This window comes from Poecile atricapillus, chromosome 33 (genome assembly GCF_030490865.1).
Source record: "Poecile atricapillus isolate bPoeAtr1 chromosome 33, bPoeAtr1.hap1, whole genome shotgun sequence".
Taxonomy (NCBI): Eukaryota; Metazoa; Chordata; class Aves; order Passeriformes; family Paridae; genus Poecile; species Poecile atricapillus.
In genome coordinates, this window is record NC_081281.1 from 2,813,008 (window position 1) to 2,826,426 (window position 13,419).

The window sequence follows — 13,419 nt, forward strand, 5'->3', positions numbered from 1 at the left end:
GCAAATTTATGGGAATGGGAGAGCATCACCAGTGTCAGGGTATCTCCCCATGCTGTTATTCCCCCTGCACTGTGCCAGATCCACAGCTTTTTATAGTTCTTCTGGCTGTGTTGAACAGCAACACCCATAAAACCCTGAAGTGAAGCAACCAGAACACAGATAACCCCTGGACATGGCACTGGGGATGGAAAGTCCCTGTCAAATTCCCCTCATGGAGAGGCCAGATGGCCCCAGGGAAAGGAGCCAGGCAAGTGTGTGCCTTTGCCACACAGTTTTGCTGTTGCTTTATTAATTGAAAAGGCAACACGCCATTAGTCACACTCGTTAATGCCCAGCCCGAGTCCTCTGCACTTGCAGCAGCCAGAGTCATCAGCCATAGTCCTCACGGCTGTGGGGAGTGAGGGTGGGGCGAGGGATTCACCAGGGTTGGGGAATGGGCAGCCTGTGCCATCTGCTGGGAGCCTGGATTAGACCCCCATTCCTGGTCCAGCAGTGGGTCTGGCTTCTCCAGTACATCCCAAACACCCCACAAGCCTCACAGCAGGCTGGGACACGGGCACTCCATTGGGGGACGCACCAAGAACCCACATCCAGCTCCATCACTTAACCAGAGGCTGCCCAAACCACCCAAAATCGCTGGGAGACCACCCCTCCTACCCCGCCTCAAGCCTCTGCCCAGCTGATGAGGACTGGTGTCCCACCACTGTCCCCTCTGCTCAGCCCCCCTCTCCTCCCAGTGTCCTTACTTCCCTACGAAGCAGTAGGCACCGTAGGTCCTCATCTCCTTGCTGGGGAAGCCGAAGCTGCGGACACCAGGGTCAGGGAGCCCCCCGCAGCGCTCGCGGGGGGTGGTGATGGGGTATCGGACGCTGCCGTCCGCCAGCCACCCCCCGTCACAGCGATCCAGCTGTGAGAACTTCCAGGCCGAGTAGAGCTGTCCCACCTTGGCAATGGCAGCCCCGTGGTTGCGACACGCCTGCCCGGCCTCCTTGAAGTTCAGGTGGCCCCGGATGAAGTAGACCTGGCCTGGGGGTGGAAGTGGGACACGGTGGATGAGCACCTTCCTGCAAACAACCCCAGCCCCGCTGCAAATCCGGGTGGGCAGCAAGGCATGGTGATGCTGTGAGGACAGGGGACCGCAGCGCTACCTTGGAGAGCAGAGGTGAAGCAGAAAGCATCGAATCGGTCCTTCTGCTTGTCCCTGGCGCCATAGGTCCGGACACCGGGCAGGAGGAGGCGGCCACCACACGGCTCCCGCGAGTTGATGATGGGGTAGTGGACGGTCCCGTCAAGGATCCAGCCGGCGTTGCACCAGTCCAGACCCTCCGTCCAGGCTGTGGGGAGAGAGGGGGCTCAGCACCGGCACCTCCCTCCTCCCCATAGCTGGACAGGTGTGGTTTAGGGCTGAAAAGGAGTTTTTTGTGAATGCTTCACCTTTGTACAGCTGCTGGTAGGTGGCGAGGCGCGAGTCCTGCTGCTCGCAGGCTCTCTTGGCTTCGTGGTAGTTGAATTTGTAGCGCCCATTGCTGGGCTGGTAAGGGAAGACGACGCCTAGAGGGACAGGGACAGGTTGAGGGCAACGCTCTCCCCAGGGAGGCTTTGACTTAACATCCCTGGGGATTCAGTGCTGAATTTAAGGCTGGGGAATGGGGCGATGCAATGTGGGACATGGGTGGAGGCAGAGCCACACTCCTCCATTCCAGCTGAGGGTCCCCCTCCTGCCACACCCCCCAGAGATGTAGCCCAGCCTCACCCTCCAGGTGCAGCATGAGCGAGATGCTCTCATCCTCCAGCCCGTTGACGAGCTGGCAGCGGTACCGCCCCTCGTCCTCCAGCGCCACATCGGTGATGGTGAGCGAGGCGTCGTAGCGGTGGCTGTGCCGCAGGTGCACCCGCGGGCTCAGCGGCCCGTAGTTCTTGTGGTACAGCCCATTGGTGATGATGATGATGTTCTCCCGGTAGTTGGCCGGCTCCACCTTGCTCCACTTGACACGGTAGTTGTGGGGCAGGGCGCGCAGGACGCAGGGCAGGGTGGCCGTGGCACCACGCCTCGTGTGCACCGTGGGGTGGAGGGGCTCCAGCAGGTACTGCAGGCGCGCTGGGGCTGCAGCCCCCAGGCAGCCTCAGCACCGACTGGCCACCGTTCCTCTGACACCTCCCCGAGCACCCCTCAACCCTCACCGGCATCTCATGGTTCCTCTCACCCATCCTGGCTCCTCTTCGTCTCTCCTGCACCTTCAGGAGGCACAGCTCAGCGCCTGCCCTGGCTGGACCCGCCCAGCTTCACCTCCCCGCTCCAGCACCGACTCTGAACAGCAGTGCCCAGTCCTCCCTGCAGGCCCTGCTCCCTACACGGGCTCCACACCCTGTCCCCCTGCCCTGATCCTCACCCAGGCTCCCTGTCCTCCTGCCAGGCCCTGCTCCCTACCTGGGGTCCCCGTCGGCCTCTGGAAGATGCTGGACGCTGGGGGTGCTGCCAGGAGCCAGAGGCAGCCGAGCAGGAGCAGCCTGTGCATCCTTAGAGCCGGGGGCAGGATGGTGCCTGGGGGGATCACAGGGGTCAGGGACACGCAGTGGGACACAGCCCAGCTTTGGTGGGGCCTGGAGGATGTGGTCCTGCTCTGCGGGGGCTCTCTGACATTTACTGTGCAGAGGGGACACCGCTTGCAGGACACCGACCCCACAGACTGTGCCAACCCTCCTTCCTGCCACCCCCCGGCCTCTTACCGTCCCCAGACGTGTCCTTCGGGGAGCCGCAGTGCCCATCCAACGCCCCCAGCCCGCGTGCTGCCCCAGCTCCTGCTGCTTCCCGTCTCCGTCATGAACACCCCATGGTGGGGCCGAGGGTGCTGGGAAGGCCGGACCTGCGCCACGAGGCTCCTGGGAAGAGGTGACACGGGGACACGGGGACACGGGAGGTGGCGAGCAGGTGCTCCCAGCCACCCCGTCACCGTCCTGGGGCTGGCAGTGTCCTGGCAGCCCTGTGGCCCCGCGGGCCCTTGATGCCCGCTCCCATGGTGCCGGCCGTGCCTTTGCTCCCTGCCCTGTCACCGTCTCTTCTCGCTTTCTTCTCTTTTTTTTTCCCCTCCAACACCTCCCCGAGGAGCGCACAGGGAGGAGGAAGCACAATTTCCCATTGTGAGTGTCTTTCTCTTTATTGTTCTGCTCGGCAAAACACAGTGTGCCCAGCTAACAAACATCCCTTTATCTGCAGGCCACAGCTTTGGGAATCCAGGGAAAAGGACAGTTCTGCATTGGGCTCCAGCAGCCTCTTGGGCTGGAAAAGCCCCCCCTCAGCATCAGCCCCCAGTGCTGGGACGGTGCTCTCTGATCCCACAGGCAGCAGGGCAATGGTTGACTTTGTCCCCCTCTCCCTGTCCCTGATGAAGGGATGATGTTCCCATCCCTTGAGGCTCTAGAGGGTTGTGCCAGGGATGGAGTCCCAGTGGAGTTATCCTGCCCTCTGAAAAGGCATCGGAGAGGCTTCCCCATCATCACCTCGGGCCAGGACGTTGCCGGGAGCAAAACACAGACACACAATGGGGCTGTGTTCTGAGCTCCAGCAACTTCTCCCTCCCCCAGGGTCCATCTCCAGGGCTGGAGGAAGCTCTTCTCAAAGGAAGCAGAGGACAAGCAGCGCCTGTCCCCAGCATCACCCCGGCCTCACCATGGCACGCACAGCACAGCAAACAGCTGTCCCCGCCAGAAAGGGCATCAGGGTGCATGTTAAGTCCCCAGGCCCTCGTCCCCCACCTTCTCCCCACTGCTTCCAGCCTCTTTTCAAGGAGGGGCATCATTTTTGATGCCAGCAGGATGAACTGGAAGCCTTCTTCCAGCTCAGAATGGTCAGAGCTTTGGTTCACTGTAAAGAGGAAAAGGTGCCTGTAGCTTTGCTCTCCCCAGGCTGAGGGAGGCTGAACTGGAGCAGCAGCACTGCAAGCTCCTCCCTCAAAGCTCCTGACAGTTATCAGCTGGGTCCATGGCTCTTCAGAGAGTCTGTCATCTCCCTCCCTCACACCTCCTGTGCCCACAGATCCACAGATCCTGTTCTCCCCCAGCAGCAGCTCTGGGCTTCTGGCCTGGAGGATGCTGATTCCCAGCTCTGTGGTACCAGAAATGAGCTGAGCGTTTCTCACATTTTTCCCAAGTGAAGGCACCAGCTACAGTCCCCAGCACTCACAAAACCACAGCCCAAAGCAGAACACTTGCAGGGGCTCCCATAAGTGACTCATCCCCCGTCCCCATCCTGTTGGGATCAGGCCATGACCCCAGCCCACCACTGAGTTCAGAGTTGGGCCCAGAGCTGTGGAAAGGAGTCACCCAAGCCATTTCCCAAACACACACTGTGTTACTTCTCTGCTCCTTGTCTCTTTTTCTCCCTTTTTGGGATCTGCACCCACTCTTGGTGCAATACAAACACCTCTGCAGAAGCAGAGGCAGCCAAAGAAAAGCCAAGGAACCCCTCGTGCTCAGCTCCCCCAGCTCCTGGCGTGGGCTCTATCAGGAGCCTCTGAGTCTGTTGTAGTGCATCTAAAAATCTTGGTATCTCCCAAGGGTAAAACTCACCTCTGGTTTGTGTAATGTTAGTTCCTACCTGAGAACCTTCTTTCCCTTCCCCCTTCCCACTGGCTGTGACCTCCCTGCATCCCCTGATCACCCCTGCCCCCTGGTATAAGAGATAAGACCCAGGGCATTTCAGTCTCTCTCTTGCCCCGGATGGACGACAGACAATAAACCCGGGATTATTCCAGCGAGTTTGAGCCTCCTGTGTCTGTGTTGATGCTTTGAGTCCGTGTTGTGTCCACTCCAGGACCCCCTCGGCCGCCTGTGCCCTGAGACGAGAGGGGCTCTCACCGCAGAGGGTGGGACAGAGGGGTCCCCCCGGGAGGAGGATTGCAACATGACTCTGCTCCTTGCTCTTGTTCTTCAAGGCTCAGATTCTCCTTCTCCCCTCACAGGCCCACAGGAAACCTCATCCTCAAAGCCTCCTGAGCACTCGTTTTAGCTTCTGACCAGGGAATTTAAGCCTAGCTTAGTGGGACTTTGGTGAGCCAGCACCTCCACAGCGGGTGCATCACCCTCCACTTCCTCTGCCTCACCCAGTCCCCAAAAACACCGTGTTCCTACAATGCAGGGGCTGAAACCCCACCCACAGCTCCTTCCCCAGCCCAAATCCTCCCCCTGCCCCTCCTGCACCCAGCAGAGAGGGACACTGACCCCACACATTTCCCAGCACAGTGGCCGGAGCCACCTGATACGGCACAGGCAGGTATGGAGGCGTGCCAGGGCATCCAGTGCCGAGTTTCCGTGTTGGCAGCGCTGTCCCGCTCCCGGCACTCCCTTCGAGGTGCAGGAGATGTGGGCAGGACCTGGCAGCCACCCCAGCAGGAGGAGTTTGCAGTCCCAGCGTGGCTCTCCTCATGCACCCCATTCACAGGGGTTCACCTGCCCTGGCTGCCCCCCAACATGCCTGAGCTCACAGCAGCCTCGAGGCTCCGGCTCTCCGGGCTGTGCTTCCTCCTCCAAATCCTCAACATCCTCCTCTTCGCCGTGTTTGTCCGGTACAGCCCCGAGAGCAGCCCTGGCCTGTGTCCCCCGCAGCTGAAGTGCAGCCAGAGAAACCAGGACTCGGCGTTCCAGCAGCGCCGTGAGTACCCCACGGCCGTGGGTGCACGAGAGCCGCTCTGCTGAGGGCATGGCACCGGGTGCCACCGTGCCAGTTCAGCCTGCAGACCTGTCACAGGCTCCAGACTGAAACTGAGAGGGAACTTCCAGCTGCAGGGTTGGGGGACTGGTGCATCCCAGAGGGGGTAAAGCACACGTGCTGCAAGGATTTCTGAGATGCTTGGACAGAGCCAGCTCCAAGAGAGGGACATTTGGGTCTAGGACACATGTTACAGGAGGAGCACTGAGAGCAGTGAAAAGCTAGGGATCATCATCCCATGCCTGGTAGGGAGCACAGCAGCTTCTCCTGGCACTTTAGGGTCTGCAGAGCTCTCCACTGATAGGCTGGGTTCTGCAGTGCCAGGGGATTTACACCAAGCCCCTTCCACAGAGGATTTGCGTCCCTGGGTGCTACCAGAGGGTCCCAAGGGAGGCTGGGGGTCTGCCCTGCTGGGAGCATCCTACTGCATGCTGGGCATCACTGCAGAACTGCCAGGGTAAGGGGCTGCCCCTCGCTTTCCTGAGCCAAAGACAAGGCAGTCAGTGGGACAGGAGCTTCAGAGTGCCCTGGCAGAGAGAGGGGAGCGATGGAGCCGCTGGGCAGGGAGCTGGCAGCTGGCAGGTTCTCCCAGTTTCACCTGCCCACATAACCCCACCCAGGCAGTGACTCATGGAGAAGGCTGGGCCACAGCTGTCAGCTGTGGGTGCAAAGGGCATTTAGCCCAAGCAAGAATCAAACCCCTCATCCTCTAGTTTGCCACCAAATGGTACCAAACTAACCCCAATTCTCTTCTCATCCTTCCTCTCTCCTCATCCCATGAATTGGGACGTGATGCTTTCAGGGGCAGCACAAAGGTCCCACGGGTGCTGGCATCTCAGACCCACCCTTGTGCTTCTCCTCCACCAGGTTTCCAGGATGTCCACATCCAAGTGCTCCTCAGCTTCGGGCTCCTGGTGGCATTCCTCAGCCGCTATGGGCCAGGCAGTGCGGCCATCATCATCCTCATCATAGCCTTCACCATCCAGTGGGCTCTTCTGATCCAGGGATTTTTTTACTTCTTCCTCAATGGCAAAATTTATGTGGGAGCTCCGAGGTAAGGCAGGAGGGAGCTGCTGCTGCCCAGACAGCTCATCCCAGCCCAGCCCTGGCACACGGGCTCCCTCCTCTGTAAAATCACGGCTCTGCTTTGGAGGAGGGTTTTGAAGACAAGTGGGACCAGGCCTCTGGGTCGCTTGAGTACCGCCCTAGCAAGGGCTGTGTAAGTACTGCCAAACTGCAGCAGGCATTTTGGGGGCACTCTGGCCACCACCTGCCTCAAGCCCAGCCATCCCTTTGTCACCAGCATCACAAGGCTCTGCCTGTTCAGCTTGCAGGAGCAGTGGGATGCAGGGCCTGTGCTGCAGGCTCCTGTCCTGATCCCACCCAGCTCTCCCCAGCCCCTGTGCTCATCCCTGGCAGTGCCAGGTCCAGTCCCACACCTTTCCTCTCCTTCCCAGCATGGTCAGTGCTGACTTCTGCACCGCAGCTGTTCTGATCTCCGCTGGAGCTGTTCTAGGCAGGGTAAATCCTGTCCAGATGCTGCTGCTGGCCCTGCTGGAAGTCACCCTGTGCACTCTCAATGAATACATCCTGCTCAGTCTCATGGGGGTGAGTCACTGACTGGGGAGCCACCAGCAAGGGAGTGGCCCTGGCTTTAGGCTCCTCATGTCAAGTTCTGCCTTGTCTGGAGAGACAAATCCCTCATCCCCACTTCCTGCACGGTGCTTTTCTGTACTCACCAGGTAAGCGACAGTGGACGCTCCTTGACCGTCCACACCTTTGGTGCTTATTTCGGCTTGGTGGTTTCACGGGTCTTGTACCAGCCCTGCAGGGACAAGAGGAAGAGGGAAGAGCGGCAGGACACGGGGCACCAGACGGATGTCTTTGCTGTGGTTGGTATGGAGCTCAAATCCTACAACACCTGAGTCACAGAGCTGGTGCTGGAAGGATTGTAACCCATATGAGGACAGGGAGGCTGTGGCTTTGACCAGGACAATCCTGCAAACCACCAAGGAGGTCCTCCACCTCCCCAGGGACCTGTTGTGTGGCTGCACCACCCTCTCCTAGAAAAAGCTTTTCCTTTTTCACAGCCAAAAGCTGTGGCCACTTGCATCTCTTGGCACTTGCAAGAAGTTTCTGTCCCACAAAGGGTCAACTCCAGCACCAAGAGCTGCCTGTTCTATTCCCTGCAGGAACCATTTACCTGTGGATCTTCTGGCCCAGCTTCACCTCTGCCACCACTGCCCACGATAATGCTGAGAACTGGGCAGTGCTCAACTCCTACTTGTCACTGGTGGCGAGTACCATTGCCACCTTCATCCTCTCTCCTGTCCTCTATGAGGAGAGCACCCCACGGATGGTAGGTCCTGTCCTGGGACAAACCCAAGCTTCGTGCCCTGCCCACATCCTGTCCCACAGGAATGGCAAGCCCAAACACACCCAGGGCAGAAGGGGAGGACTGTTAGGCTTTCTTAGGTTCATTAAGAACCAATTAAATCCCTGAGGAAGACAACCCCTCCTCCCAGTCCCATGCTGATGCTCTCCTTGGAGCCAGTTTCCCTGACCATGTCCTGCTCCATCAGGTTCAGATCCAGGATGCCACGCTGGCTGGCATGGCTGTGATGGGTATGGCTGGGGAGATGCTGGTCACCCCCTTCGGGTCCCTCATCGCAGGGTTTCTGGTTGGTCTGATCTCCCCACTTGGCTTCAGATTCTTCACGGTGAGTCCCCTGGGGACAGCCAAGGACACTGATCCCAGGTCAGGGGATCATCTGCTCCCAAACCTGCAAGCACGGGGCTGCAGCACAGCCTCCCTGGGCAATGGACCCCCATCGCCCATCCCAGCTCTTCCCTGTGCTCTCCCCAGCCTGTTCTACACTCCAGGTTGAAAATCCAGGACACGTGGGGGGTTCACAACATCCATGGGCTGCCTGGAATACTGGGGGCCTTGCTGGGGACCCTGCTGACACTGCTGGCCACCGCAGACACTTACGGTGACAGGTGAGAGGAGCCAGAATCAGGGATGCCAGTGACTCCATGCACCAAGCTGGGGCCACCACAACCCCTGAGGTCAGGACTGCTCCACTCACCCTGTTACAGAACCCCTTTAGAAGACATTACCCAGAGCCATGACCCCAACCAACTCCTAAAAGCCCAAAAACCTGTCCCCTCTGGCTTGCAGGCTGGAGCTTGTATTCCCACTGGTGGCCCAGGGCAGCCGGACAGTCACTGACCAAGCGTTCATCCAGCTCGGTGCTCTGCCCCTCACCCTGCTGTTTGCAGTGCTCGGGGGCTGCCTCACAGGTGAGTTCTGCTCCAGTGGAACAGGCTGGAGGGTACGAGGGGCAGGAGGATTGATGGGTTTGGGGGAAAGGGCAGGAGCAGCCCCAAAGCAAAGCATCCCCATCAGGCAGGCCGGGCAGAGCCCAGCGGTGCTCAGCACTGTGCAAACCCAGTGGAGGTCGGGGCTATCCACCGGGTTTTACTCCTCTCGGGCTGGGCTCCCCCGAGTCCGTGCTCCTCCCGGTCCCGGCTCCCTGCCCGGGTCTGTGCTCTCCCCGGTCTGGGCTCTCCCGGTGGCGGCTCCCCGTTCCCCCCGGTCCCCGCTGCCCCGATCCCCGCTCCCCCCGGTCTGTACCCCCCCGGTCCCCGTTCCCCCCGGTCCCCGCTGCCCCGGTCCCCGTTCCCCCCGCTCCCCCGCTCCCCGCTGCCCCGCTCCCCGCTCGCCCGGTCTGTATTCCCCCGGTCCCCGCTCCCCCCGGTCCCCGTACCGCCGCTCCCCGCTCCCCCGGTCTGTATTCCCCCGCTCCCTCGGTTCCCGCTCCCCCGGTCCCCTCTCCCCCCGGTCCCCGCTCCCCCGGTCCCCGTTCCCCCCGCTCCCCCGGTCCCCGTTGCCCTGCTCCCCGCTCCCCCGGTCTGTATTTCCCCGCTCCCCCGGTCTGTATTTCCCCGCTGCCCCGGTCCCCGCCGCTGCCGCTAGATGTCAGGGGAAGCCCGGGCAGCGGCCGCCCCGCTCTCAGACGCCCTCGCCCGGCTTCGGCGTCCTCAGGTGCCGTCCTGAAAATCAAGGTGCTGAGGTGTTCCCCGGATGCGCAGTACATGGAAAACACCGTCTTATGGGAGGTAAAGCTGGGGAATTGTTGGTAAAAAGGGGTTTATGGGTCTCGGGCAGCAGCAGAGGTTGGATATTTCCCCCCAGCTGTTGGAACCCTCCCTCCTCTGGCAGCAGCATTTAGGGCAGGAGAGCTGCAGTAAATGCCCCTGGTCATGGACTTAGAATTCCTGACTCATTTTAGGTTGGAAAAGCCCTCTTAAAGCACCAGGTCCAACCATTCAACTACTGCCAAGGCCACCACTAAAACATGTCCCCAAGGGCCACATCCACCAGTCTGTTGAATCCCTCCAGGGACAGTGACTTTAGCACTCCCCTGGGCAGCCTGTGCCAGAGCTGGACAACTCTTCCAGTGAAAGAATTTCCCCCAATATTCCATCTAAACCTTTCTAGTGCAACTCGAGGCCATTTTCTCCTGCCCCCACCCTGCCTGGAGTAGCGCCCATTTCTGCCCCTGTCCATGTCTCTGCTGCAGGTGGCTGAGGAAGGATGTGAGCACAGGGCAAGCGGGAAGGAGCTGGGCATCAGCACCTTGGTGTAATGACCCCGAATCCCCAGTGAGTTCCTGCACCACCAGTGGTCTGTCACTGCCAGTGCCAGCTGGCTTCTGGCAGCCTGACCTTCCCAGCAGCCTGCTCTGGAGACGGTCATGCTTGTTCCCATGTGGGAGTCAGCTCCTGGTCCCAAACGTTTTGGGAATAGCTGGGTGTCCACAGGCCTTTGCAAGGTGAAGAGGTGCTGCAGGATCCCAGTGCTTGTTGTGGGAGCAACTTTTGCTCCCGAGGTCACCTCGGGGTGTCCAGGCTTGGCTCAGCCACTTCCCCTCTCTGCTCCTTGCTTAATTTCCCCATCAGCTGCTCTCTGAAGGAAGGCAATGAGGGGAGGAGGGATGACTGTGTTGGGGAATGGGCACAGGAGGCTGAACAGAAAGCAGCAGACTTTGTACAGACACTTTTGTACACGACAATTAAAATATACGTATTTATTTGTAGCTTCAGGATTTTCCCCTGAATTCTCCTGGCACCTACCCAGCTCTGCTGGCTGTTTCCTTTGGGTGTCATCCAGTGAGGAAGGCAAAGCCCCTCAGTTTTCCCTGCACCCCAAACACTGATGCCCATTTGTTGGGTTTCGTGGGTTGCCCCATCCACCTGAGGATGGTGCAGTGGCTGGAGCGTGGGACAGCCTGAGCAGGCAGCACCCAGGGGCAGGAGCAGGGTGACACCGGGGTCCCCAGCACCACTGGCATTGCAGCCCCAAAACCCCAGAACCAGGGCCCCACTGCCCCCCACAAAGAGGCTGTCACCCTGCCTGGGAGCAGATGGGAACACCCTGGGAATGTGGTGTTCACCTCGAATGAAGCCACAGAGGGTCCTGCAGCAACTGGAGCAGGGGCACAGCCCCAGAGGACTCCTAGAGGGGCCATGGAGGATGTGATGGGGGTCCCCGGTGGGGGGGACACCTTGGGGTCCCATTTCCCATGAGTCTGGGGTGGTTGCCAGGCTCCAGCACCCACCATGTGGGGATCCTGCAGGCACAGGTGTGCCACCACCCCTGAGGAGGGGACCACAGCCCTACCCACACACAGGGGACAGGGGTGCAGGGCCAGCACAGCAAAGTTTGGGGCAAATGCTTTGCCTCCCAACTAAAGTAGCCACAGGTGGGACCCTCTTGTTCTGATATCTGCTGCTGTTGAAGCACACAGGTTCTCTTTAATTGACTGAACAAAAAAATGCAAATAGTTAATGAAAAGCACCTGTTTGCAGGTGATCATAAAACGTCGCTTTAAAACACAGCATTAAGTCAAAACTTCCTGCTTTTGTATAAGTCAAACTATCAAACTGTCAAACTAACTTTTCCCATTTTCATTGTCCATCACAGAAAACTGGTGAAATCAGCACATTAAATGCTTTGGTGTCACTGAAATTCTGTGACAAAACACAGGGAAGTGGGTCACCCATCTCTGCAGGCACTGGGGGAGGCTTCTGCAGGGACCGCAGCCCCACTCCCTGCTCAGGCAGCAGGGGAGGACACATCCCTGTACCCATGTCCCTGTGACATGCTAGAGGGAGAGGAGGGATGCTAGAGGGAGAGGAGGGATGCTAGAGGGAGAGGAGGGATGCTAGAGGGAGAGGAAGGATGCTAGAGGGAGAGGAAGGATGCTAGAGGGAGAGGAGGGATGCTAGAGGGAGAGGAAGGATGCAAGAGGGAGAGGAGGGATGCTAGAGGGAGAGGAAGGATGCTAGAGGGAGAGGAGGGATGCTAGAGGGAGGGGAAGGATTCAAGAGGGACAGGAGGGATGCTAGAGGGAGAGGAAGGATGCTAGAGGGAGAGGAGGGATGCTAGAGGGACAGGAGGGATGCTAGAGGGACAGGAGGGATGCTAGAGGGACAGGAGGGATGCTAGAGGGACAGGAGGGATGGAAGAGGGAGAGGAGGGATGCTAGAGGGAGAGGAGGGATGCTAGAGGGAGAGGAGGGATGCTAGAGGGAGAGGAGGGATGCAAGAGGGAGAAGGGGCACGAGGGCTGGTGCCCCAGCAAGGAGGTGCTGGGCTCCAGTCGTCACCCTTAGCCCGAGGTGCAGGGCTCATCCCAACCCCACGCCACCCCCTTCCACCTCACCTCCTTCCCAGCCCTCTCCTCCCCTTTCCCAGGAAGCCCCTTCTCCTTTCTGATCTCCTCGCAGCACATTTCTAAAGCAACCCACAGCGACGGGAAGAAAAGCCCCTCCAGTGAGATCATTGCGAGACCCCCAGACGTCGGGGTCGGGTGTGAAATGGACCTCCCTCCTCCTCCCCTCGCCCGGCCCCCGGCCCCTCTGAAAGGCTGTTATGTTTTGTAATGGGATTAGGGGAGCCCTGCGCCCTCCCCACGCCCGTTCCCGGCGTGCCCGGCCCGCGGTTGTTTAAGCGCGGCCCCGAGCGCGGAGCTCTCCGTGCGGCGGCGGCGGGAGCCGGGGACGGCGAGAGCCTGAAAGGTTTAGTCAGCGAACAAATTGCTTCTCTGTAGGGGCCGTTTTCTTCCCAAGTTGAACATAATGATGGCAGTTTGAGGAACAGATGGTGCAGCTAAGCAGATAATCCCGCCGGCCCCGGCCTCGGGGAGAGGCAGCGCCGGCTCTGCCCGCAGCGCCCGGGGCCGTCCCGGGACGGGAGGGTCGCGGTGGTGTCGGGGTGAGGATCGCACCCCGACTGAGCACGAGGAGCTTGGGCGAGCACCCCATTCACACCTCCGCTGCCTCGGGGGTGGTTTGGGTGCCAGACTCCGCTCGTGCCTCAGTTTCCCCAGCCCTGCAGGGAGCCCCTCTGCTCCGTCACTTCTCAAGGCAGGGCTCACCTCCGGATCGCAGCCTGACCTGGGGAGACGTAACGTGAGACAGAACAGCTTTCCCTGCACTGGAGCGAAGGACAGCTGAGAACAGCTCATTTTACTCCCGTTTTCCCCTTTTGCCTCTCTCTCCAACAGTATTCAAGGTGTGGAAAGAGCTGAAGATATTCCACCGGCTCGCAGGGGTTGGGTGTGCAGAGTGTCCGTGTCAGGCTCAGGGGTGCCGGGATCTGCCTGCTAAAATGAGTCTTTATTTAAAATACACCAGCAGGACAAAAAC

At 59.8% G+C, this 13,419-nt stretch overlaps 2 protein-coding genes across 3 annotated transcripts; one reads left to right on the top strand and one right to left on the bottom strand.

Annotated features, from left to right (window-relative positions):
- Window positions 1-742: 742 nt before the first annotated feature.
- HAPLN2 (hyaluronan and proteoglycan link protein 2) lies at window positions 743-3,016 on the bottom strand. Its single transcript, XM_058860221.1, has 7 exons — window positions 2,952-3,016; window positions 2,728-2,813; window positions 2,429-2,542; window positions 1,754-2,104; window positions 1,435-1,551; window positions 1,149-1,334; window positions 743-1,026 (listed from the first exon to the last, which is right to left on the bottom strand). The coding sequence occupies exons 1-7, from the start codon at window positions 3,014-3,016 to the stop codon at window positions 743-745; spliced, it is 1,203 nt and encodes a 400-aa protein (XP_058716204.1).
- Window positions 3,017-5,408: 2,392 nt separating this feature from the next.
- RHBG (Rh family B glycoprotein) lies at window positions 5,409-10,700 on the top strand. 2 transcript variants are annotated; one of them, XM_058860604.1, is made up of 11 exons: window positions 5,409-5,647; window positions 6,572-6,758; window positions 7,162-7,312; window positions 7,447-7,600; window positions 7,897-8,063; window positions 8,287-8,424; window positions 8,571-8,704; window positions 8,886-9,007; window positions 9,753-9,826; window positions 10,291-10,372; window positions 10,532-10,700. In XM_058860604.1, the coding sequence occupies exons 1-10, from the start codon at window positions 5,467-5,469 to the stop codon at window positions 10,354-10,356; spliced, it is 1,374 nt and encodes a 457-aa protein (XP_058716587.1). In that variant the 5' UTR covers window positions 5,409-5,466; the 3' UTR covers window positions 10,357-10,372; window positions 10,532-10,700. The 2 variants fall into 2 exon arrangements, with proteins under 2 accessions (XP_058716587.1, XP_058716586.1); XM_058860603.1 differs by having other exon boundaries at window positions 10,291-10,700.
- Window positions 10,701-13,419: the final 2,719 nt, after the last annotated feature.

Coding starts and splice junctions, on each gene's coding strand:
- HAPLN2 (XM_058860221.1), bottom strand. CDS start 3,016: ATGGGAGCGGGCATCAAGGGCCCGCGGGGCCACAGGGCTGCCAGGACA. Junction 2,814..2,951: donor ACACTGCCAGCCCCAGGACG/GTGACGGGGTGG, acceptor TTCATGACGGAG/ACGGGAAGCAGCAGGAGCTG. Junction 2,105..2,428: donor GAGGCCGACGGGGACCCCAG/GTAGGGAGCAGG, acceptor TGGGGGCTGCAG/CCCCAGCGCGCCTGCAGTAC.
- RHBG (XM_058860603.1), top strand. CDS start 5,467: ATGCCTGAGCTCACAGCAGCCTCGAGGCTCCGGCTCTCCGGGCTGTGC. Junction 8,705..8,885: donor GCAGACACTTACGGTGACAG/GTGAGAGGAGCC, acceptor TCTGGCTTGCAG/GCTGGAGCTTGTATTCCCAC. Junction 9,827..10,290: donor AAAACACCGTCTTATGGGAG/GTAAAGCTGGGG, acceptor TCTCTGCTGCAG/GTGGCTGAGGAAGGATGTGA.